At 59.0% G+C, this 25,196-nt stretch overlaps 1 protein-coding gene and 1 long non-coding RNA gene across 7 annotated transcripts in view; one reads left to right on the top strand and one right to left on the bottom strand.

The window, feature by feature from the left end:
* ANO10 (anoctamin 10) overlaps positions 1 to 25,196 on the top strand; it is a 287,855-nt gene that overhangs the window by 252,447 nt on the left and 10,212 nt on the right. For 2 of the 6 annotated variants that reach the window (XR_006585730.1, XR_002745533.2), the window contains 2 exons: positions 8,094 to 9,060; positions 15,302 to 15,789. The exons of 2 other annotated variants lie outside the window; for them this stretch is intronic. Coding sequence is in view for 1 of the 4 variants with exons in the window: in XM_023260818.2 (XP_023116586.1) it covers positions 15,302 to 15,373 (72 nt within the window). In the remaining 3 variants the exon portion in view is untranslated. Of the gene's footprint in view, positions 1 to 8,093; positions 9,061 to 15,301; positions 15,790 to 25,196 lie in introns of those variants that run through there. 2 more of the 6 variants (XM_045037973.1, XM_023260818.2) reach the window with 1 other exon arrangement.
* On the bottom strand, positions 1,514 to 15,408 carry LOC109491622. Its single transcript, XR_002145121.3, has 2 exons — positions 15,277 to 15,408; positions 1,514 to 14,813 (listed from the first exon to the last, which is right to left on the bottom strand). It is a non-coding gene; the product is annotated as an uncharacterized LOC109491622 (long non-coding RNA).

Raw genomic sequence — 25,196 nt, 5'->3', positions numbered from 1 at the left:
GCCGGACCCAGACTCGACTCGGGGGGCTCGGGGGATCGCCGGCGTCCGCGCGGCGCCCGGCACGGCTGGTGGGCACCTGGGACTCTTCGCCGGGCTAGTCGTGAACAAGTGAGAGCTGCAGCCGCACCGTGGCATGCTGGGAGTGGTGTCTCGGGCGCGAGGGCGCCTGTGAGGACAGGCTGGGGGGGACGGGGAGGGAAGGCAGGTGGGCCCGTGGTGAGGCCATTGCACCAGCTCCACGAGGGGCCCTGTGACCGTGACGAAGACGTAGAGGGCAGGCACAGCAGGAATGTTCAGGAGACAAAGCCAACCACGCCTGGCCTTCTGAGGCTCCTGAGCCGCGAGCTGCGCACCTCACGCTAAGCCGGCAGACCGCCCGGCTTCGGGAGAGGATCTCAGGTTGAGTTCTGTCACTTTGGCGGCATCCAAGGGGAGAGGTCAGCCGGGCGTTGGTGTTGTGAGCCTTGTGTGAGTTGGGAAGGAAATCTGAGCTGGGCGCAGGGATGTGTGTGTGCCCTGCGTGCAGGCGGTGACCAGCCGGGTATGCGCAGTCCCTCCCAGGGAGAGCACCGCCCACGGTAGCCTGTGGTCGTTTACGTTTAAGTTGGTCAAATTAAATCAGACCAAAAATTCAGCTCCTCAGTTGCACTGACCACATTTTAAGTGCTAGGAAAACATTCCTGGCATCACAGAATGTTCTCGCGGGGGTGCTGATGCAAAGTGAGCAGAGGGCCTGGAGTTGACCCTTGGGGATTGCTTCCAGAAGAGGCTGGGTATGGGGCCGGGGGAGGTGGGAGGGCTGGAGGGCCAGGTGAGGTGCCACGTCACAGTCACGGGCAGCGGTGCGGAGGGAGGTAGCGGCAGGGTATCCGGGGCAGCCGTGAATGCACCAGATGAAGCCCAGAGAACGCCCTTGGGTCCGGCAACATGGCAGCCGGGTGACCTCAGAGGGATCTTTTTCAGTGGGTTCACGGGCCGGGAGCCCTGGAGGGGTGGCTGGGGAGCCAGAATGAGAAAACAGCTGAGAGAGACCATTCTATGGCAGGTTCAGCTGGGAGAGCGAGAAGGAAACTGGATGTCCACAGAAGGGAGAGTGGGGTAGGCGGTGGAAGGGAGGATTCTGTTTGTTTGTTTAATGAGAGAGAGTAGGATGTTTAATAGCCTAAAGAAAATCCCAAGAATTTATCCCCCAGATACACTCAAAGGTCATAGGGACACCCTGGTTTAGGGGACTAGTTCAATGAATTGTCCCATCCATACAAATCCTGCAGGCACCCAAAAGAAAAAGGACTTCCTGCAATTCCTGCTACAAACTCTCTCCAAGATTTAGCTTGCAAGATGCAGAATAGAGTATATTATGCTACCCTTATATGAAAAACAAGAAAGATATCTAGAGATACCCTATGTTGATAATGGCGGGGGGGGGAGGTGGGCAGGGTCAACGAAACAAAACTTCCAAAGGAATGATCACGAAATTGGTCATGTAACAAGAAATCGCCTCCAGATGAGGGACTGGGGAACAAAAGCAGGAATGAATCTTTATTCACAATATTTTTATATTGCTTGATTCCTTTAAACTATGCACATGTATTTTAAAAATAAAAACATTTTTAAAAGTCACTAGGAAGAATTTGGTTGAGAGAGAGGTTAAATAATCAGGAGAAGTATTCCACCTCCCGCCTCTCTGGCCAGGACCCCTCCACCTTTTATTACTCCATTCAGCTCTCCATGGAATCCGGCATATTTTAAAGTCATGAGTTTTGTGATATTCCACGCTGGCCATCCCGTCTTTTCTATCGCCGGACAACAAATTATCCCCAAACAGTAAACAGTGGCTCTCTCCCACTTTCTGTGAATCTGCACATGGCTCACCGGGGTGCCTCTGCTGTCGGGCAGCGCTGCAGGCCCCCCAGAGCTGGACGGGCTCACCCGCACGCCTGCCGGGAGCTTCAGGGCCCGGATGTGGGTTCCCCGCCACGTGGGCCTCTCCACGGGACCACTCACAGAGCCCGTGCAAGAGAAGGAGCGCCTGAGACAGAAGCCACGGCCTCTTTGTAACCTAACTTCAGAAGTGACATCCCCTCGCCTTCGCTGTGTTCGCTGTTGAGAAGTGAGTCACTAGGTCCAGCCTACATCTAGGAGGGAGGGTTCCACAAAGGACTCGTACCAGGGGCAGGGGCCAGTGGGGGCCAGTTAGAGGCTGCCCAGCACACATCCCGAAACAGCCCAGGAGAGTGCTGCTTTTTATGTGATGTTCTCTTCCAGTTCATCAAAATACTCGCAGATTCATCCCTGTAAGCTCTGACCGTGACCTTGTGGCCTCAGAATAACCTGCTACTGGTTTACCATTCTGCAGGAATACTTCGTGTTAGAGACTTCCTGAATCCTATCCATTTGATAACATTTGGGGAAAGTTTGATAAAATAGGAAGGTGGCCGCCCTATTCAAAATCACTTAGGGAACAGAACATTCTCCTGTATCATGTAAGAGAAAGGCCTCGATTTTAGGAAATATCCACTGATGTGTTCGGGGGCAAAGGGGCATGTTGTCTGCAGCTCACTCTCAAATGGTTCAGGAAAAAAACAGAGCGAGTCAGGAAGCAAACAGGGCAAAAAGAAAGCAGCTGGCGAATCCGAGTAAGAGTGTTTCTGAATCCCTAGTACTATGCGTGCGAGCTTTCTGTAAGTTTGAAATATGACAATTGAAAGCTCGGGAATAAAATTCTCAGACGCGTCCCAGACCTGCTAGATGAGAATCGCAAGCGGGACCTGGGAAACTCGCTTTACGAAAGATCCTCAGGGGCATCCTGGTTGCCGATCCGCAAGGTGTGGGATGCCCTTGGAGCGTTGCCGCACCACCGCCCTCGGCTCTCCTCCAGCCGTGGAATCGGCCCCTCGGAGGGAACGGGGCGTGGTGGCAGACGGGGGTCTAATTGTGCGGCCCAGGAAGATGTGCTTGTGGTCCCCGCGAGGGGCAGAAGCAGCGGGTCGCGGCGCAGGGCTGTGCCGAAGGCCTCCCCGCCCTGCCTCTTTGGGCACCTCCCAGTCCCGGGCCACACGCCTCCCGGCCCTGGGCCACCCCGGTGACCAGCGCCGGCCTCGGGAGCCCACCGTGTCTCGGGGAGGCCAGCAGGCAGAGGCATCGTACCGGCTCTCGCGTCACTGTCCCCCCGCTTGCGGGCGCGTGTGGCACATGCCCGTCCTGCCCGCGGCGGGCTGGGGGGTGCTCCCCGGAAGTGTGCCTGGTGCTCCGGGCTTCCAACGGCGGTGGGCGTTCACGGGCTTATGGGAGGCTGGGGGACCAGAGACTGCTGCCGGGCCAGAGAGCGTGGCCACCACAGAGCTCCCCGCACAGCAGCCTGCGGAAGGGCAGGAGAACGGGGCGAGGCGGGGGCCGGGGAGCAGTGGGAAAGGTGCCCAGAGGTGGGCTCGAGGTCCAGGCCGGGCCTGTCCGCCTGGGAGCCAGGAACCCTGGAGTCTCGGGCACCGTCCCGGGGGCTGCAGGTGCCTTGCATCACTGGGGTGGTCAGCTGGTGGGGTCGCCGGGACTGGGGCGAACAGGAGAACCGTGGGTCGTGCCCCTTCGTCCACGCTCCATTCTTGGTGGGGGGCGTGGGCACCCGCGGAGGGCTGTGTTTGGAAATAGCCGCCTTCTCACGGGGTCGAGGCCTTTCAGCCCTGACTCACCCGCCGTTTTGTTGTGTTCCGTTTCCGCCCCGTGCGTGGTTTCCTCTCGTGGTCAGCCTCCGCTTCCTCCCGGCCCAGGACGCCTGGCTGCTGCAAGCCCGGGGCCTGACTGGCTCTTCTGGCCACGGAAGTCTTCACGCTGACGCCAGTTCCTTCTTGGCAATGAGGGCGGCGGGGCGCTGTGCGCGCGCTCCTGCTGTTCGCCCTCTCGGGGGCTTCGCTCTTCTCCTCCGGTGGTTTTCGTGCCCTGCAAGTCAGGCATCAGAGGAAGCGCAATTCTCCACGTGCTTTGCCACGCACGTGCCCAGAACGCTCGGTTCCGAGGGCAGAAAACACACGGCGTCTACCCACAGCCCGGTACCGCTCTATGATTATAGACCTGGTCAGGCTGGTCTCTTTGGCTCGTCCCAGACAACTTGCAGAGACGCTGATTTGCTTCCCCCCCCCAGACGCACGTGAATCAGCTGTGACTCAGTTGCAGACTTTGCTGGGTGACGCAGAATCACTTCACCAAAACCTGGCCGCATGCTCTGCAAACGTTTGCCCCGCGTCCTCTTAACAAAATGACCAGGTCGTTCGGGGCGAGAGGCGAAAGTCCTCTGTGTTTCGTTACTTTTACCAGGGATCCCCTGTCAGCAGACACCTTATTTCTCACGCGGTGTGCTGTTCTTGGCTTCGCGCGGGGAAACAGCAGCAGTGGCGGAGGAGGAACTAAATATCTGAAGGCACGTTTTACTCACCACCTATCAGGTGGATCGGCTCGTGTTCCTAAACAGCAAAGCGAGGAGGCAGAGTTCTGACACTCTGGGTACGCGACTTGGGTAGAAAGCTCGGCCGTGTGGCTCAAGCAGGATTGTGTGGCCGACAGCTTATCCCACACTGGGACGGTGAGCTCGTCCAGAGGCCACACCAAGGACAGCACCGGTCACCCAGGCTAGACCCCCATTTCCCTGGAACTTTACAGATTCTGAAAAGTGTGATGGAAACAGAAGGAAGCCATTGTTGCTCTCGCAGCGTGAAATACGGCCACGTTTTGAGACCGGAGGCAGCGAGTAGAACCACACGGAGTTGGAGTCAAGTCCGCGGTACTAGCTTCTTTCCTGCGGTGGTGTTGGGAGCTTCTTGAAGCTCCTCCTCCCTCCGCCTGTGTGGTCTTCTGCATGTGGTACGTGCCTGTAACTGCAACATTTTTGTCCTAGCTTTTCCTCCTTCTGAATTGGCAAACAATTCTTTTGTTTTTTTTGTTTTGTTTTGTTTTTTGTTTTTTTTGCCAAATTACCTGAATTTGGTAATGCTGACCTCACTCAAAGAGCCAAGACCGTCTTCTAAGTTCCTTTGTGCCTTCAGGCCCTAAGAACAATCAGAACTTTTGTACTTCCGTTACGTGGCATTACATATAGAATAATAAAGTAGCTGCTATTGTATATTTCCGTTATTTTGGAGGGAACCCCAAAGAGCCTTTGGAACATGGTCGGAACAGGGATAAGCCCGTGCACGTGCACCTGCCGCCTCTCAGAGCCTCACCTGATAGTACTCCTCTGACCGTGGCATCCCAGGAGCACCACTCTTGAAGGCCAAGGCCCGGAGGGCGGGATGCACTGAGTGGCTAATCCAGGACTGGTTCCATAGTTCATTTCAGCGAGACGCCGTAATCGCTGCAGTTTGGGAAACCCCACCTCGGTTCACGTAACCCCAACACGCACCAGGCCGTATCTCCTCGGACACTTGGGAGAAACGCGATGTGGCCTGACTAGACCGCGTGAGGGGTGTCGGCCGAGAACGCTCTGTGTTCCGATCACACGAGGGTCTTGGGTTTCTTTGCTCTCAAAGACACATGTTTGCAAAAAAGTCCTTTCTTACTCACAAAAGTGATGAGTTTCATGCCTATCTAATATTTTTAATCAGTGAAAATAAAAAATAGACATGAGTTTTCAAAACCCCATCCAGCTTGCTATTCTAACTCCACCTGTTACAAAGTCTGACCTGGACCCGTCCGCCGGCAGGAAGGTTAATGGGAAGATGGTCCCTTGGACGGCGGTGCCGTGGAGGGGTGTCAGTGGCCTGTTGCCACTTCAGTCCCAGATTTCAGGAAACGCCAACAGCCTAAACGTGCTCAAGAGCCTGTGACGTTCCTGTCCCCCTGTACTGGGCCGTCAGCGTTGGTTACGGTCGCTGCCACTCACCCATGAGGGGATGTAGGTGACGGGAAGGAAAGCGAAACAAAAGACATAGGAGAAAAGCAGTAGTTTTTCTACTTAACGAGGCTTGTAGACGGGCGCGAGTAGGCAGCAGCTGCTCGGAGGGAAAGGGATGTCGAGCGAGTGAAGGCTAGAGCCCGTCTTGCACTTACAGTGCTTTTCCTAGAGAAGAAGATCAAGGATGGTCAGGTAGATCGCGCCGGGTCCCAGCTTTGCCCGGGTTCTTCAGAAGGGGCACCGATGGTGGCTGTCCTGGTTCACAGCACGGGCACCCGGGGCAGCCGTGCTCACCTGCCGGGGATGGGACCCTGCCCCCGGGTGAAGAGGACACACCTATCTCTCAGGCAGTGGAGACGATGTAGAGCTGTAAACATCGCAGTCAGTGTTCTAACTGTTGGTTTGGTTTTATGTGGTTTTAGTCGTAATATTGATCGCGAAATACCAGATTGACAGAGGATAGAGAGGTCTGTGTTTATCAAAGAGCCATATGGTGTTTAGATGGGGGACAACAACCTCATTGTCCTGGGGAGATCCTGAAGATGGTGGGGGGCACTTGGGCCTTCTCCGTGGCCTGCACCTGGCCGGAGTTTCACAAGCATCTTTCTAGTCTTCGGTGGTGGGCGAGGCGTGTCTGAAGGCCGGGACCGGTCTGCAGCGGGCCGGAGCCCTTCCCTGGCTGCGCACCCCCAGACCCCACGGCAGGCGCACAGAAAGGGGTGTGGGTGCCTCTCAGGATAGAGACACAGCTCACCCTGTGCCGCCATCCCCACTCATCCCGCTGCCTCTGTCCTCGTAGTGATGGCATGGCTTTCTCAGATTAAAGGTTATTCCCCCTTAATACTTAAGAAAAATGTTTATTTTAAGCTTTAAAAAAACACGTCTCTGGTTGAAACCCTGATGTGGGCCGTAGACTGTCTCCTGCATTTAATTCGGTGGAATGTTTACCTCAGCCCTTTATTTTCTAAACTGTCTGGCCTTCTGCTCATGCTGCAGTGAAATCCTGCCCCTCCTACTCCTTGACCCAGGACCCCTGTGGGAGGCCGGGCCCTGGGTTCCCTCCAGCGACCACCACATCACCTGCTCACCCCACACTCGGAGTCCTCTTAGAGACCTTTGATTCCTGTGGTTAGTCAGTGGTGTTCATTTCTATCCTTTGGGCTCTTAATTAAGCCTTTGTGCGGCACCTCGACCCAACCAAATTGTTGCCGTTTCAGCTGCTGGGTCTCTAACTGCCACCGAGCCATGGCTTTTACTGAAGGAGCAGCCACTGGTGCTTTCTGCCCTTCATCCCTCTGTGACCGTCCTCTGGCCTGTCCACTGCTCCACTCGCAGCCCGAACCCTGAGCCCTGGGATGTCCCTACCCAGCAACCTAGGACCTGCGGATAAAGAGGAGAGTTGACCGGATCACCCTGGGCCTTGGCTGGTTACAAGCCCTCTGGGTCTCATCTCTTAAGGGGCCCTAGTGACCTGCGTGTAAGCTTCTGCGGTGAGAGAAGGACGCTGCGTCCCTCGCTGGCTCCCAGGGCTTCCAGACAGAAAAGGGAGTCACGTCCTGAAGGCCCCCAGCACCTCCTCCCTGCAGTCAGATCAAGAGGGGGCCGCTTCCTGAGGAGGTGGTGCTGTGAAAGGCTCGTCCAGGAAGGGCCTCCTGCAGGCCAGACGCTTGCTCGTCTGGGCCATCTGAAGAGCTGGGTCAATGTCTTGAAAAGTAACACCACCGGTGTGTCAGTATCATGGGCTGATGAAGGGCAATTAGATTGTCCACCTCCATGTCTTCTGATAAACAGCCCGGTACCATATTGTAGCAGACGTAGTGGATGGAAGGTTCCCTTCCGCATTTTACTCTGCCACATAACATCGCACCTAGAGATCTAGTCATTTCAGCGAAAGAGGCCATTGGGAAAGTAACTCAGTTTTTTAAAAGAAACTTAGTCATTTGTCCTCTGATTCGGGGCAAACCAGTCACCAGACTCTTACGTGCTTATTTGCCAAAACACAAAATGCTTTCTCCCCCTTTCTCATGCAGAATTGGTGGCCCCTTCATCCGACTCATGTGACTTCCCAAGGACACCCGTTCTGTGTCCTCCTCACCCTCGCCCTTGTCACCCTCCTTCTTATGTGGTCATGATGCTCACAGGGCATGGCCGTTTCAGAAGTACTGATTGTTTCATCCGTATATTTATCTTATTTCCTTACGATTACTCGTAGCTTGCTTTTGATCTCGGGGACTCTGGCTCTTTTCGTCTATGATGGCACTTCGGTTCCACGTCATCCGTCTGCATTCTGACCTGATCCCCGTGGCAGGATGCTGCGCCATCCCCCTTCGTGGATGTCCCCGGGCACTCCAGGGCCCGACGCTCTTCCTCTCCATGCTGGGATCTGCGTGTTTCCAAAATGCATCCATTCAGTTCGGCTGCCTTTGAAGCAACACCTGTTACCGGTTTTCTCTCCTCCCGTGACGAAGAAGACATCGCTTATTTGAACCTTGGTTGTTCCTGAATAACTGTATTCAGGACTGTCTGTACTCCCCTTTCTGTGTTTAGTGAGCTGCACTTTGGTACCAGACCTGGGTCCTGACTCTTCCCGTGGTGCTTGTTGGAGGGGCTCTCCTTAGTGGCCGGCTCACCACGAGCCTCTGGGCACTTGTGATTTTGCCAATTAACGTTCCAAAGCATTTCCCATATTTTCTGGTTCTTGTGCCCTTCAGAGGCCTTTCTTTTGAAAGAAGAAGAAGAATGCCAAGGATTTCTGCTTCTTAAAAAAAAAATTAACTCTCAAACTTCCTTCCTGAAGTCGTAAGCAACTTCTTACTGTCATGCGTAAAATCATGCTCACAAGTCAGGATGGAGGTGGACGCGGTGGGTTCCAGGGCCGGACTCCCTCGGTTCAGAGGTTTAGCAGAAGCAGAAACTCTGAGCCAGGTGGGATGGCACAAAATTTAGGCCTCGCCGAGGATCAGAAAAGTCGCGGCAAACCCTCTTGAGATGGAAGTGTGATCCAGCTGAATGTGCGTCTCGGAGCACCGGTGGCCGCAGCGGGAAGCTAGGTGGCGTTAAATGGCACAAAACCAGAGCAGTGTCGGCATGCTGGGCGCGGGCCTCCCGTGAGCTGTGTGACCTCGGCAGGCTTCTCAGCCTCCCTGTGCCTCCGTTCCACCTTTGAAAGGATGATGACGGTATGTTTCTCGTAGGACGGTCATGGGGAGCAAGTGAGTCAATACGGAGTTGAGAGCAGCGTCTGGGATGTGTTGTGATGTGACTGTCGGTCACTGAGTTGCACAAAAATAAGAGAATGTAACAGACATTGAAAGTTGTATCAATAAAGCAGGAGGGGGAATGAGGTTTTGATGTAGAAGCAGAATTAGAAATGCAGGAAACGGGCAGGTGGAGAGGCAAGTAGCCGAGACTTCCGTGGAGCTGCTACAGAGAACACGCGTGAAGCACAGGGCTGGTGTGGACGCACCTGCCCGTGCCCCGCAGCCCGTGGGAACCTAGGATAGGGAAGCGTGAGAGTAAGTGCGTACCTGGGGATGGCAGGGAAGCAAAGCCTCTGGCTTCTGTAGGCCCCTCACTCTGCACAGAAAGTCATTTCCACTCTCAGGATATCTGTGGGGTTCTCCTTCCAGGAGCCTTTAACTTCTGCGTTTGGAAATTCAGCTCTGAAACCCAACTATGCAGAGAAAGCAGGGCCTACACGGTTATTTAAGAAGTAGATTTTTTTTTAGTGTTTTTAAGTGAAACGGACTCTACCCTCCCCAGGGTCAGCTCGGCAGTTAATGGACTTGTGGCCCCCAGCGCCTCACCCGATGGTGGAGCTGGGCCTGGCCACCAGGTCTTGGAGCTTCTTTGGAGCTGGGTTTTGATCTTGGAGGAATCTTAGTTTCCAGCTGGGGTCAAGCTGGTGATTCGGCAGCCTTCCTGGCGGCCCTTGAGTTTCCTCCTCCGGCCACTTCCCCAGCTGTCATCGCGGGCCACCCGAGCCAGAGCCAGAACCACAGCTGGCTCTGGGGGAGCCAAGATTCCTGTCCGCACTGAGGCCCGATCCTAAGGGGCCCAGACCCGTACTGCGACCAGGGCAGATAACTAGACCTCCAAAATCCTGGAATTTCGGGCGTAAAGCCCACACGCTCGTGTCTTTTCTGTGATCCCATACGTGTGACCGACACATCTGTGGTCCAGATAGTGATGCTCGCTTCAAGAACGTGAATGTGTCTCACACGCCCGTGTACTGCAGTTTACTTGCCAGCTCGTGGTGGTCATGCTGAGTTACGGGCTGAGCCCTCATCGCGCTGGCTGCTGCTTGGGGCTCCAGGCCGTGGTCCCTCTGCCACAGGTATTTGTGGAGAGCTGGCTGCAGCTCCCGCACCGTGTCGTGGGCCCCTGGGGGCAGAGGGCAGTGTCGTATCCTCTCCGGAGCACGCACTAGGTGGATAGAACATTGAAGCAGGAAAACCCTGCACATAAGCGTGGACAAAAGCAGACGGTGCGAGCGGAGTGCAGGAACTACAGTGGAGGGCGACGGCGACAGGCAGCCCCTCTGGGCCGAGTGACCTGCGGTTCAGTCCAGAACCTATGAGAAGGCCCTGTGGTAGCATGTTCTGGTTCCCTGTTTGAGAGCCCGGCTTGGGCTGCTTTTGGACGGCATCGGCGAGCCTGGGAGGCCGGTGCTGGGAGCGGTGGGTGTGCCTGGCAGGTGGGGTCGGCGGGGCCCCACGGCAGACAGAAGACCGGGGAGGGGCACAGAGGCATCCGCCATAAGGGCTCAATGTTTGGTCGGAGCAGCAAGGTGATCGTGGCCCCCGAGAAGGGGTGAAGGAGTACAGCTGGCTGGGGTGGGGACGCGGCACTCAGAGCGCCGGCCTGTCTGATGCTCGACAGACCTCGCATTTTGTACGTGTTATGAACCAGACCCTCCAGGGGGAGAGGTGCTGTACGCAGGGCCCCCAGGACAGCCTGGGGGGCCACTGCCCCTGGGCCCTCCTGCCCCGTACCCACTGCTGCGGGGCTCGTCGGAGCCTGAGGGCAGATCTGGAGCCTTTAATCGTCCTATTAGAATGTGTCCGGAACAGTGCTGCTTTGAGGGAAGCTTTCCTCTAGCTAGAACAAATGAAAACAGTCTTGGGCGCCCGGCTGGCTGAGTCAGAAGAGCATGTGACTCTTGATCTCGGGGTTGTGAGTTCGAGGCCCACGTTGGGTGTCGAGATGACCAAAAAATATATAAAGAAAAAAACAGTCTTTGTGGCATGGCCCATCCTTCGCTTTCTTTTTCACCTGAACCACCGAAATTGCTTAATTTTGCCCTGACTCTGGCCACATGACCCCAAACAAGCTGCCTGGCCTCAGCGTGGTGGTGGGAGACAAGAGAAGACCTGGGTTGTGCTCGCCAGGGGTGCGGGGGCGCAGCTGTGCAGGAAGGAGGCTTCCAGAAGGCCGTCCTTCCCGCTGGAGGTGGAGGCTTCCTGTCAGTGCTAGAATCCCCGGGGGGCAGCCGGCTCCATCAGAATGGAGGTGGCCGGGGACTGGTGATCCTCATGCCCCGTCGCCAGGCCTGCACCCCCGAGGCCGGCAGGACTGGGGGGAGCAGGTGCTGTGCCTGAACTGAACTGAGCCAGCCCCAGGCCAGCGAAGCCTCCGGTGAACGGGAAGGCAGGAAGGCAGCGGCTCTCTCTGCCCTGCAGCTGGGAGCTGAGATCCGGCTTTTTCCGTGCGCGGCGGTTGCTCCCGAGCGGGAGGGGTAACGGAGTCGTTGCCAGCACATCGCAACCCGGGCGGTAATGGGATCCGTGGGTTGTGACTTCCTGAGCGCTGTGAACGGAGGGATCCCGAAGCTGATCGCGGGTTCGGTCTGTACGACAGGCTGGGCGGGCGAGGGCCCCCCCAGGTCTCAGAAGGCACCTGCCTACGTCTCCGCAGGGCGGAGCGGGCCCGCTTATGCGTCCTTTCTTGCGCGGAGCTGCGCACTGGGACCGCACACTCAGCGACTGTGGTCCCCTTATGATCATCGCTAATAACGACGCAAGAAGTCAGCCTGTACTTCTTAAAGAGTTGTTTGGAACATGAGTGTTTTAACGAGTCACGAATTAGGGAAGATTTCATTCTCTTCGTTCTGATGCTTCTGGTGGGGAGGAAGTCGGCACTATTATCCTGCTTATGTTTTCAATAAGGTTTTAATTTAGGAATCTCTAAAGAAGCCAGGTTTTTTCTTTAAAAAAGGAATAATGTTGCCCCCCTACCCTTACCCCCGCCCCAGGAAAAAGAAGCCAGAGGGCTGGGCTGCAGGAGGCAGCCTGGTGCCCAGAGGGAACAGCCGGGTTGGGCCCTGCCCTGTGACTGCCTGGGCCCACAGCGTGGCCCAGAAGGGACCTACCCGCCTCCACTCCAGCTTGCTTACCCACGCAAGATGGCAGTCAACACATCAGAGACTCCCAAGGCTGGGGACGTCTCAGGAGAAACTTCAGAGACCTGGGCCCCCCTACAGACCAGTGAGTTAGCATCTCAGGGAGGGGCCTATGAATCTGCATTTAAGAGAGTCTCCAGGGTCTTAAGCGGCCACAGGACTGAATGATCATGAAGGTTCTTTCGGATTAGAACATCTGTGCTTCTTAGCCTTAATTCTGCCAACACTCATGGTCTCCTCTGGGCGGGGAGGGGGCTCAACCCCCTGGCTCCTCTTTACCAGGAGGGTGGGGTGGGGTTCTGTTACAAGTTCATAACAGCAGATGGGATCTGGACCCTTCCTCACCTGAGAGAAGTCGTCACAAGGCCTCGTAGCTTCTGACTCTTGCGGGAGGAACAGAAGAGGCCTGCCTGTTTACAAGGGAGGATTTGGGTGTCGCTCACTGACCTCAAAACCAGTTTAACTCTTCATCTCTGGCAAGCCGGCTGCCACAACTTGTTTCTTCTGAGCTGCTTGAGTGTTTCTTTGGGCTTTAGCCATGGGTTTGGAGTTCTGGTCCTGCCCCCGGCTCAGCCTGTCCAGCAGGGAGGACGGAAGATACAGGGAGATGAGCCAAGCCTGAGCTCCCCTCGTGGCCAGGATGCTCAGCCCTGTGCTGGCAAAGGTCTGGGGAGCACAAGCCTTCCCGCCCACTGTGGGCCACGTCTCCGGTGGGGTCACAAAGCTCCATGAGGCAGATCAGGCCCCACGGGACCCACCACAGAGGGGAAGGGCGGCAGGCGGGCTTGGCCCAGCACAGCAGATTGAGGGGCCTGGTCCGTCCTCCTTACAGAGATAGGTGCTCCTGGCAAACTGCTCCTGCTGCCTGGGCTGAGGCCTGAGAGGGTGGTGGGGTCGCTGGCCGCCGTTCCTACCTTTGCAGCTCAGTGCGGGTAAACTGTGACCTCCCGGATGCCCCCTGAGCTCGGGAGCCGGCCACCCTGAGCAAGGGGGGCGGGTGCTTCAGGCAGGGAGGTGGGTTCCGAGTCCCTCCAGTCCCTCCCTGGCCTGCGTGAGGTCCCACCTTGGCCTGAGAGAAGAGTCACTGAAGGCCGGGTCGTTCCGGGGAGAGGGCGCGTCCCACAGAACCCTCGGCCCGGCTGCCCGAGAGCGGGGTGCCCCTCCTGGGAGATCTGCAGACCCCCTGCAGTCCCCCGTGCGGCCAAGGGGCTCCCGGAGGCAGTAGTGAGGGAGCAGCTGGCGCCCTGCGGGGAGCCTCAAAGCCTCCTCTGGATCAAAACCCATTTTGATTTTCCTCCCCACGTGAACGCTGGGGGAGCATGGCTAGAAGACTCTCTGACCAGCCAGGGAATAGTCTGTCCCCCTTGTAGTTCTAGTTTAGTTAAATCTATTTAGCCTTTACTTTCTATGGTTACTTGTCAAATCAGGAAATAGATTCATATTCTGTCTCTCATCAAAAGATGGTCTCTTTAAGTAGGTCTTTAAGACCTTTAAGACCTTTAAGAAGGTCTCTTAAGTATTAAATGACATCAGCTGGGAGAGTCCGCCGAGAATCCGGCCTGAAAGGTGCCGGTTTTGCTGTTTGGGGACAGTTACCTCAGCCGTTAGCAGGCGAAGTGGGCTCGACCCTCACGTGGCCCGGCAGTTCTGCTCCTCCCGGTTGGCGAACTAAGTCAAGCCGTCACCATCGCCCCTCAGGCCGAAGGTCGTGCAGACATCGCCGCTGTGGGTCCTCGGGCCAGGGTCCGCTCCTGCGCCCGCGTCCTGCTCCGGTCGGCCTGCTGCCTCCCCTGCAGGGAGAGCCCGCTCCCCCGCAGACGGGTCGCCGCGACCCGCCTGCCCCCTTCCCCGGCACGAGCCCTCCCAGAGCCTGCTGCGGACGAGCAAAGGCCCGGCGGCAGTTCCCGGCCCACGGGGAGAGCCGCCGCCCGCAGGCTCCCGTCGCCGTGCCTCCCGTGGAAGACAGGCCGGGCTCGGAGAAGGGAACCATCTGGGGTGAAGTGGGGTCTCCGGAGGCCCGGCAGATCTGAGGGTCCTCACAAGGGGAGATGGGGTTGAAGCGGGAGACGGAGGCTCTTGATGATAGTCCACGAAAGGGGTTCCTCGCCCTGAAAGCCAGAGGGCACGTGGTGTCCTGTCCAGCGCCACGTGGGGCCGGGGGCCTCCCACAGGGGCGGCCAGGTTCCTGGGGCAGCTGCGGACTTTGTGCGCAGAGAGTTTTGTGTTTCCCCTAAGTAAGTAAGTGTTATCGAAAATCAGCGTGTGTATTTTAGGCCAAATTCCAAAGGAGTTACTCACTTTTTCAGCAAACAAGCAGAGCCACGGTCGTGTTTTCCAGCACCCACGGGACAGGGGGCTGCGAGGGTGGGGCCCCAGGACCTCCTCCCACGGCTGCCGCCTCGTCCTGGGGCCGGGCTCCTTCCCACACTTCCCTCTGAGCCTGGCGGGCTGCGCCTCCGTCACGGCCTGGCCCTCAGCGAGATTTCATAGGATGCCCCCGGTGGCACGGGATGGCCGGGCGTGGTCCTGTGGCTGCAGGGACAGAGGACTGCTAAACATATCCGCTGTTTTGGCCCATCTGCTCGGGGCCAGGGATCTCACGCACGGTGACCCCCGCAGCCACCCTGCGACATGTGCGCCGACTCCCGTTGCGCAGATGCGGAAACAAAGGCTCAGAGGGTCACCCGGTTCGCAGTTGCCCCCGTGTCAGTGCTCCGGGCCCCCTGCTGTGTCCTCTCCCTGCCCCTCTTGTTCTGGGGAATCCGGCAGGGGAGGGGGGGGCGGGTCTCCAGCTGCTCCTCATTTCTGGATCCGTAGAATCCCCACCGCGCTGGGTTCCCAGGCACCACATTCCCAGCCACCCCGCGGGCCGCGTCGGAACGAACGCCGCGACTTCTCGGCTTCTCTGGGTTCCTAGTGCGCTTCGCCGGAGCCCCAGGGGCACCACCGCCACCCGCGCCACCCAGGGGCCACCGCTCGGGCTTGCGCGGCTCACCCGGTGTCCTGTGTTCTCTCAACAGCAAATGAAGCTCATGGCCGAGAACCTGAAGGAGGAATCAAGGGAAGGCCGTAAGGAGGAGGAGGAGGCCTGAGGGCCGCCCGGGCTGCCCTGCGCGAGGGCACGGGGGCACCTGGACCCGGACCCGATGCGTGGCCCATGACGCGGTGCCCGGTGGCAGGCAGCCCCGCCCCCCGGTGTCCTGGTGGGGGCCCGTGGAGCCCCCCACCAGGCCGCACGCCGCTGCGGCTGCCCCCCTCCCCACCCTCCACCCCCCACCCCCACCCCGCACCGCCCCGGGGCCTCACCCCTCGCAGCCAGCCGCTGTCACGCCCGCGGCCTGGGCGGAAGGGGCCGCCTGCCGAACCCCAGTCGAGGGGGGACGTGCGCCGCGAGGCCGTGTCGCCGGCACCCGGACAGCTGCGACCACCCCTTCCCCGGTTCTGTTTCGCGGTGTGTCCCCCTAAACCACAGTAACGGAGCCATTAAAGGCAACGCGCACCTCTCTGACTTCTGCTTAGCTAGCGCACGTGGCCTGGGAGGCCCCGCTTCCGAAGCCAGCCCCGGGTCACGTCGTGGGGGGGGGGCAGAGGCGGGGTGCCGGCTGCGGGGCTCGGTTGGGGGCGGGGCGCCCGTGCGCCACCCGCGGAGCCTGGGGCCCAGGCCGTCCTCGTCCTCGGGAGGTGAGGTTCTGTCCCCGCGGGGGGCCTGGCCAGGGCCGCTGGGGGGGTGGGGGGGTGCTGCCGACGTGCCAACGGCCCCAGGCGGAGGGAGGGAGGGAGGGAGGGAGGACCGACTGCCTCGCCCGGCACCCTGGTGTGGGCTCACCCCTGCGCAAGAGGGCCCCCGCCCCCACCCCACCCCCGTGCCGTGGTGCCGCCCGCACCTCTTTCACAGGCGCGAGGACGGTGACTCGGGGGTTCCGGCTGCTGTCCAGCCGGGCGTGAGGACCGCCCGGGAGGGCAGGGCCCCGCTTCCTTCTTCCCCTGCCAGCTGCCCCCCTCTGCCTCACGCGGCGGCCGGCACCCCCCGCCCCCCTGCCCGGGCCCGCGTCCCTCCCGGCCGGGCCACCACGCACCTGCGGGCCCTTCCTTCCACTTGGGAGGGAGCCGGGAGGGGCTGAGGACCCGGTGGCTTCTAGACCCGTGTCCCTCGGGGCCCGGCACCTGGATCCTCCCGTTCGCATCGGTGGAGGCGACCCGGGGGCCCGTCCGGCCTAGCGGGCCAGAAGCCCCTCCTCCCCGCCGGCCTCTCGGGGCCGCTCGAGGTCCCGCCAGGCCTCCCCGCCTGCCGGCGCGGACGTCTCCCAGTTGGCTCCGCCTGGTTCCCGCCTGGCGGAGGGCGCTCCAGGGCACAGGCGGTCGGTGGTCGTCCGGGGCTCGACCGGAGCTCGCTCGCGTTTCCAAACACCAGTGAGCGGTAGCCGCCGCTGAGGTCGCGGGCCCTGAGCCGCCTCCAGGAGCCTCCCCGCAATGCAGCCCGGGCGCCTGTGTTCGCTGGGGAAGGAGAGACGGCAGGCGGGTCGGGGGGCCAGCTCCCGGTCTCCCGCAGGTCCTGGCTGTGGGGCGAACGCAGGCGGGGGTTGGGGGGCGAGAGGCCCCGTTAGCTCGACTCCCCGCCCGGGGTGGGGGGGGGGGCCCACGGCCGCCCGCGAGGGGCGGCCTCTCCAGGCTGGGCCTGCTCGCCCCGCGAGGTGCGCCCCTCGCTGGAGGCTGCCTTCCCCAGGAGCCTCCCCCGACCTTCCTCGCCACGAAGCGCTCCACCGGGGCGAAGCCAGGGCAGCGTGGGGAACGCGGCACCCCCGGGGTGCCGGGCACACGGGAGCCACCTCCGCGGGGGCCGCGGGCCTCAGGAGGGTGGCCGTGGGACCGGCCGGGCTGTGTCGCGAGGGAGGCTGGTGGTCCCCGCGCCCACCCGAGCGCTCACCGCGGCCCGCACCCCGCACCTCCCTTCCTTAGCTCTCCTGCGCGCCGACTGGGCCCGCGCTCTCCTGTTTCTGGCCTCCCCTCCGCCCTCGGGGCCCGCCAGGGATGGCGCCCGCCGCCTCAGGCCTCCCGCTGGCCACGCGCGACGGGACACCAACCCGCTCTGCTCCCCGGTTGTCACGGGTTCGGCTGGGGGCGCAGCTGCGTGACCCCCCTGCTCGCGTGTCCTCAGCCCGCCCGTCCCACAGAGCGGAGCGGACCGGAGAAGCCCCCCCACCCCCCGCCCTGCCCGCGTGGACCCCCGAGGGTGCAGAACTGGACGGCGTCCCCCAGGGGGAGGATGGGCCGGGACCCGCAGGAAGGGCTGCTGAGCCCCGTGGGCGCGGCCCCGTGTTTCTCAGAGGCGGACAGAGGAGCCGCCCACGCTGTGGTCAAGCCCAGAAGGCTGAAAGCGGGTCTCTGGACCGCAAGCCCGTCACCACCGGCTCTCAGGGACGGTGGCGCAGTGGCCGCACGGCAGGCCCAGGAAAGGCGCCCCGGCCGCCCAGGCAGAGGCCGGGCCGGGGGTGACCGCAGCCCTCGCCGGGCAGGAGGGGCCAGGGGCCGTTCCTCCGGCCTGCGGGTGGCGTGGAAGGCGTCCGGCGGTCTCTCCCCCGTGGCGACTCCCCGCACCCCACGTCCCGGAGGTGCTGCGATACTGTCGCCAAGCCGCGGGTGGCCGGTGGACCTTGATCCCGGGTCCCTCCTCAGCCCGACCCCCCTCACGCAACCGGCATCACCGCTGGTTCGGTGCCTCGTATTTCGCGGGCACCCCTGGGACGGGCCGGCCTGTCAGGCCCCACACGGGGGCCCCAGAGGCCCCAGGGGGTCCCGATGCCTAGGCCCGGTTTCCGCTGGCGGAGCCAGCCCTGGGCGAGGAGGGGTCAGGCGGTGGACACTCCCGTCCCTCCTGAGGGCCACACCGTCACACTCCTTACCGGCGGCTCAAAAGCTGAGACTTCAGGGCAGAGCTTTATCTCAGTGGCTTTTGGGAGGAAGCGAGGAGCCAGTGGCTAGGGATGCCCGGTCGCACGATGGAGCCGGAGCCGGGGGCCCAGCGTCCCTTGAGATGCCCTGTGAGCCTCACTTTCCTTACATGGTTCTTTTAAAACTGAGGCAACCGGGGCACGCGGGGTTCCCGCAGGAGTGCCGCCCGCTCTCAGCCCCGCGAAGGCCCGCGTCGGCCACGACGGTACCGCGCCCCCCCCCCCACGAGCTGCCTGCCAGCGCCCTGTCCTCAGCCCTGACCCCGCAGCCCCCGCCCTTTCCCCCCCCCCCCCCCCCCGCAGGAACCCAGCCAGAGAAGACCCAAGGCCGAAGGCGCAGAACCAGAGGCCAGGGCCGTAGACTCCTGCTGAGTTATTTCAGGAATCCCACCGCCGGCAAGGAGGGCACGTGGCACCGGCCCTTGAGCCCGCGTCCCCCACGCCCACCCAGGGAGGCTTGGAGAGAAGGGGGCCCGACCCAGGCCGGGGCTGCTGGAGCCCGGAGGGAAGACGCGTCCCTCATCCCACCCACGAGAGGGGCCACGGCGTCTTCGGAGGACGGAAGATGCTCTTCCCGGGCCTGTCGGGAGGCCCCCTTGACATCTTCTCGTCCCAGCAAAAGTAGGCCCCCGGGAAGGCTGTGGGACGCAGCGTCCTAGCTTTCCAAGAGGCGAAGTTAGGAGGTCTTAGAAGACAGCGGGGGGCCCCACCCGAGCCCTGTGCCCGGCAGGCGGTGAGTCCGGGACCGCCCGTGGCGGTGGGTCCCGCTCGGTGACGCGGGGCCTCTGGGAAACAATCACCTGGACCCTGTTGCAGCGGACGCCCTGGTCCCACCCCTGGGCCTGAGGGACAGGACTTTGGCAGCTTGGCCCGAGTGTGCATCCCAGGGGATGCCTGCCGTGGTGCCTGTGCACCCCGAGGCTGGGGAACCACGGCGGGGGGGGGGGGGCAGAGCCAGCCTCCCGCCCCCCCTTGTCACCACGGGGGGGGGGGAGGGGGGAGGGGAGGGGGCGACCCCACCTGGACCTGACCGGGGGGCACAGGAGCAGACACCGGCCAGCCCCCCCGGATGCCGCCATCGGATGGCCTCCCTCCTCCCCAGGCCTTTGTAGGCCCTGAGATATCGGGGCAGTTCAGGGAGGGAGGGGGCCGGATGCCTGCCGACAGCGACAGCCGCGTGGACCTCGAGGGATTACCTTAGACCAGGAAAAGACCGTGGTGGCGTTTGTCCCCGAGCGCGTGGCGCAAGTCACGCTGACGGCTCGCGGCTCGCAGACACCGCGGCCTCCTCTCTAGACCGTCTGCAGGGCGGGTGAACTTGGCGCACGGAGGGGAGCAACCGGGCACAAAGTGTCCAGGGCACGTGGCCCCCTCCGCGTGTCCTCTCTCTCGTGACCCGGGCAGGAGGACGCGGGGCGGCGCGGGTAAGCCCAGGCCGGCGGGCCCTCTCGGGGAGCAGGACGCCGCAGCCGTCCCCGGACCCCAGCAGGCACAGGGCAGCCCGGCCGGCCCGGGGGCGCAGAGCTGGCGGCCGGATCTTCGCCTTGCACTGCTGCTCCCCCGCCCCCCCCCAGGACGTGGTGGCGGGGTGCCGAACACCCGGAGGGCGCTGCCTCCGTCTACGCAGCTGCCTGGCTCGGACGAGGGAGACCACTCCTGTCTCCGCCCCGACGGAGACCGCTGAGCCGCTTTAAAGCAGCCTCTCCCCGCCCCACCCCCCACCCCAGAACGCAAGGCCCCAAAACGGGCGCCACGGGGTGGGCCCATCACAGGTGGAGTCAGCCACATCCAGACGGGGAGACCGGAGCTTTCCACGGTCACCTGCCCCGTCCTGAGGGCGCCCTGCCTGCCGCGGGCCCTGACGGGCAGCTTGCAGCCGCTGCTTAACCAGCCACAAGTCACTCTGCGGCGCCTCACGTTTGGCCCACGCCCGAAGGAAGGACGCAGGCTGGGGTTTGCGTCACGACCCCAATCGGCCCGGCCACGTGGCCGACTTCCACCCGAACCGTGGGGTCCACCAGGCGGTCGCTGCTGTGCTTTGCACACGCACACGCGGAAGGCCCCGTTTCCCACAGACCGCGGGCATCTTGGGGGCCTCCCCGGTCGGTCCCAATTTCCTCCCCGGGGGTGGGTCCCGGGGAGTAGCTAGCCGGCCCAGGGAGGCCTCGGCCAGCTGGAATTCTTCGGGGACCGTCGTGGGACCAGCTGTCTCAGCCCCGAATCTAAATGATCTCGAGGCATGATGACCTGCCTCCTGGTCTCAAGGGCAGGTCCACCCCTCCCACCCCGCCCCCGGGCCCACTGTGTCGCCAAATTTGGAATTTTTCAGGTGTTAGAAGGGTAACGGGATGCAAAGACGTGTCACGTACAGGCTCCAGTGGGGCTTAAAGCGGAACCTTCTAGGACGAGGTCTTCACACTGCTTTGCCCAGCTCTCGGGTACTGGAAGGTGGAAGGTCATGTCGAAGGCCCTTCTCGACCCTTCGCATCCGGGTGGGCAGCCTGAGGGGCGGGCTCTGGGATGGGGCCAGTGGTGTGCCCTTGGCCGGGCCCCTGAGCCTCAGCGCCCCCACGCGAAGCAGGGCCAGTGGCCACCTGCCCATCCCTCAGTGGGGCGCTCTCAGAGCGACCCCCACGCGCTCACTCTGCCCCTCCCAGGGGCACCTCCCGGGACCTGCTTCCATCTCATTCTCCACAAGCTCGGGGGAGCCCCTGGTGCCCAGAGCCGATCCACAGACCGCTCGGCCTCAGAAGTTCCCAGGCTCACCTTCTCCTCGCAGCCTGCGGTCTCCACTGCTTGCCTCCTCCGTGCTTTCTCTTACGCCCACGCTGGAGCGCGTCTGGACTCCTGTCTCTGGCCTTTACTGCTCCCTCGGGGCCTCTGCTCTTGCCAAAGCCCCCACCCCTTGTCAGCGTTGAGATCACCTCCCGGTACGTGTGGGGTACAGACCTGCAAGGAATCTGTCAGCCAGGGGCGTCACCCACGGGGCCCGGCGCAAGATGAAAATGCGGTGTCCTTGCTCGAAAGGTATTGAGAAGTTCAAGACAACGAAGAGCAGAGCGTTGACTAAATGGAGGGGGCCCTTCTGAGCCGGGGCCAGGGGTGGGTGACGGGCCTCACACGCTCAGTCTCCACCTTCATGCCGGCCTGCCACCAGGCACCAGTCCTTCCAGCAGTGCCCCCCGGCCTCCAGCGCCTCCGGTATTCCAGCCCAGAAATCGACATCCTAGGGAAAGGAGGAATGAGCCAAGAGGCAAGGTAGACAGTCCCTCAGCAAAGTCCACTCCGGGCTCCTGGTGATCCCCATCCGCCCAGCTGTTCAGTTCTCTGACCCTGGCATTCGGCTCCGATTCCCTCCCCGGACTCACCCTCCTTGGAACTCTCGGGACCCTCCCAGCGGTGCCCTGCCACACGTCACCATCGCTGGTCTTCCTCTGGTACTAATCGAAATCGTCATGTCACCCCTAAGGGGACTATGAACTCGCAAGGACCGAGACTCAGCTTTTTTTCGCTTCCTAACTTCTCAACCTGTAACACTCTGCTTCGAGTGGGGTGTCCGCCAATACTCTGCTCTGGAGTCAGGGGTCCTCACAAGTACAGCATACTGGGAGTCCCGTCGGCTCAAGGAGGGCCACATCCCACTTGCGCTCCTCATCTATCGCTCCCCAGATCCCAGGGGGGCGGCTGTGGGGGCAGGAAGGCAAAAGGGCAACCTGCAGTCTGATGTGTCCTGCAGAGGAGGCCTTAGGAGGTGCGTCTCAGTGGTGGGTCAGAGTGGCCCTTGGTCTGTCCTAACACGCTTTCAAAGCAAGACCCCCAAGGGATCTTCCTGATTCCGAGTAACTGTGTGCCCGAATGAAAACCAGCGCTTTTTACGTGAATGAAACAATCCAGCACTCAACAGTGTGAGACGTGTCCAGGATGGTAATACAACACTATCAACCGAGAATTCTGTACCCGATGGAAATGTCCTTCACGAACTAAAAGTACTTTTTTAGACAAGTAGAAGCTGACACAAGATACTGTCGGCAGACCTGCACTGTAAGCAAATTTCAAGTTCTAAAGACAGAAGGAAAATACCCAAACGTGGAGTGATAAAGATACAGGTGCTGGCAAAAGAAGAGACGTTCCCCCTCGGGTTCGTCTCTTAAAAAGAAAACAATTTAAAACAAAAATATTTATGCCTACGTAAAAATAAAACGTATGCCAACAATAGCACAATGAATAGGGAGAGGAAAGTGGAAGTGTCCAGTTGTGAGGTTCTTACGTTCTACGTGAGGTAGATCGTGGGGTTTTGTTTTCGTTCTGAGGGGGGGGGGGGAGGGAGGGAGGGACGATGTGTGCCGGCGGGGGAAAGGAGCAGAGGGACGGAAAGAGAAGGTCAAGCAGGTCCCACATTCAGCGTGGAGCCCGACATGGGACTCGGTCCCACACCCCTGGGATCGTGACCTGAGCTGACAAGAGTCGCATCAACCAACCGAGCCACCCAGGCGCCCCTCGATGGTGGTTTCCTACATGGATGTGTGTGTGTGTGTGTGTGTGTGTGTGTATTCACACACACACATATGGACGTACACGTATATGTATATATGTCCCTATAGCAACCACTAAAAAATTAAAGAGGCACAGCCAAGAAGCCAATAAAGAAGGTCAGTTAAAAAGAAGAGAGTAAAAGAGTGGAAAAGAAACAAGAAACAGACACACAGAAAACCAGAAAGATGGTATATTTAAACAACCAGGTTGATAATTATGCTAAATGCAATTGACCTAAAACACTCCAAATGAAAGGGAAAGATTCGCAGATTGCATAAAAAGACCCCACTATATGCTTGCCGTCTGTAAAAAAATCCAAAAACAAAATAACTCTACCTTAAATATAAAGACAAAGGTTAAAAGTAAAAAGATGCAAAGTAAAAAGATGGAAAAAGATACAGTCCTACAAATCAAAGAAAGCTGAGTGGCTATATCACACCAAGGAGATTTCATGACGAAGAATAATTTACCAGCGATAAAGAGGAACATTTCATAATGATGAAAAAGATCCATTTGTCAGGAGGGTTGAACAATCTTAAATGTGCGTGTGCCCGACGACAAAGCTTCAGCTCGAACTAAATAAACCTGACAGAACCAAAAGGAGAAACAGCAAATCCACAATTACGGATTTCAATACTCCTTCCTCACAAAGTGATACGAGACAAAAAGTAAGCATACAGAAGTCTCAAATCGACATTGGTAAGCAACTTAACTGACACACAAAGAACACTTTACCAAGAACCGTACTTTTCCGGCACTCACAAAAACATTCACCAAGGAAGTCCGTTTAGCTGAGCCATAAGAAGAGTTTTGGGAAGCTTAAAAACATTCAAATTATACAAAGCATAACTTCTGGCCAAAACAGAATTGCACTAGAAATTAGTAACAGAAACTTATGTGGAAAATCTCTAAATATTTGGAAATTAAATACCTTTCAAAACATAACATGATTTAGCTTTTAAAAGGGTCACTCACACAAAAGACTCCGAAGAGCCAAAATAATGTTGAAAAAGAAAACCAAAGTGGGAGGCATCACAATCCCGGACTTTAGCCTCTACTACAAAGCTGTAATCATGAAGACAGTATGGTATTGGCACAAAAACAGACACACAGACCAGTGGAATAGAACAGAGAACCCAGAATTAGACCCACAAATTATGGCCAACTAATCTTTGACAGAGCAGGAAAGAGCATCCAACGGAAAAAGACACTCTCTGTAGCACATGGTGCTGGGAAAACTGGACAACAACATGCAGAAGAATGAACCTGGACCACTTTCTTACACCAGACACAAAAAGAAACTCAAAATGGATGAAAGACCTAAATGTGAGACAGGAAACCATCAAAACCTTACGGGAGGAAACGGGCAATAACCTCTTCGATCTCACCACAGCAACTTCTTACTCGACATGTCTCCAAAGGCAAGGGAAGTAAAAGCAAAAATGAACTACTGGGACCTCATCAAGATAAAAAGCTTCTGCAAAGCCAACAATCAACAAAACTTAAAGGCAACCGGCAGAATGGGGGAAGATATTTGCAGATGACATACCAGATAAAGGGTTAGTAACCAGAACTTAGCAAACTCAACACCCAAAAAACAAATAATCCAGTGAAGAAATGGGCAGAAGACATGAATAGACATTTCTCCAAAGAAGACATCCAGATGGCCAACAGGCACGTGAAGAGGCTCAACGTCACTCCTCATCAGGGAAATACAAACCAAAACCACACTGAGATACCACCTCACGCCGGTCAGAGTGGCTGAAATGAACATATCAGGAGACTCTAGAGGCTGGCGAGGATGTGGAGAAACGGGAACCCTCTTGCACTCTCGGTGGGGATGCAAACTGGTGCAGCCACTCTGGAAAACGGTGTGGAGGTTCCTCAAAAAATTAAAAACAGATCTACCCTATGACCCAGCAATAGCACTGCTAGGAATTGACCCAAGGGAGACAGGATGCTGATGCACGGGGGCACTTGTACCCCAGTGTTTATGGCAGCACTTTCAACAATAGCCAAATTATGAGAAGAGCCTAAATGTCCATCCACTGATGAATGGAGAAAGAAATTGTGGTTTATATACACAATGGAATACTACGCGGCAGTGAGAAAGAATGAAATCTGGCCACTTACAACAGTGTGGATGAAACAGGAGGGTATTCTGCTAAGTGAAGTAAGTCAGAGAAAGACAGGCATCATGTTTTCACTCATGTGTGGAATTTGAGGAACTTAACAGAAGCCATGGGGGAGGGGAAGAGGAAAAATAGTTTCAAGCAGGGAGGGAGGCAAACCATAAGAGACTCTTAAATACAGAGAACAAACTGAGGGTTGCTGGGGGTGGGGCGTGGGGGGAGGGGAAGCTGGGGGAGGGGCACTGAGGAGGACACTTGCTGGGATGAGCACTGAGTGTTGTATGGAAGCGATGAATCGTGGG

Source organism: Felis catus, chromosome C2, assembly GCF_018350175.1.
Source record: "Felis catus isolate Fca126 chromosome C2, F.catus_Fca126_mat1.0, whole genome shotgun sequence".
Lineage (NCBI taxonomy): Eukaryota > Metazoa > Chordata > Mammalia > Carnivora > Felidae > Felis > Felis catus.
Note: the sequence above shows the minus strand (reverse complement) of the source record. Positions and strands in the feature narration are given on the sequence as shown.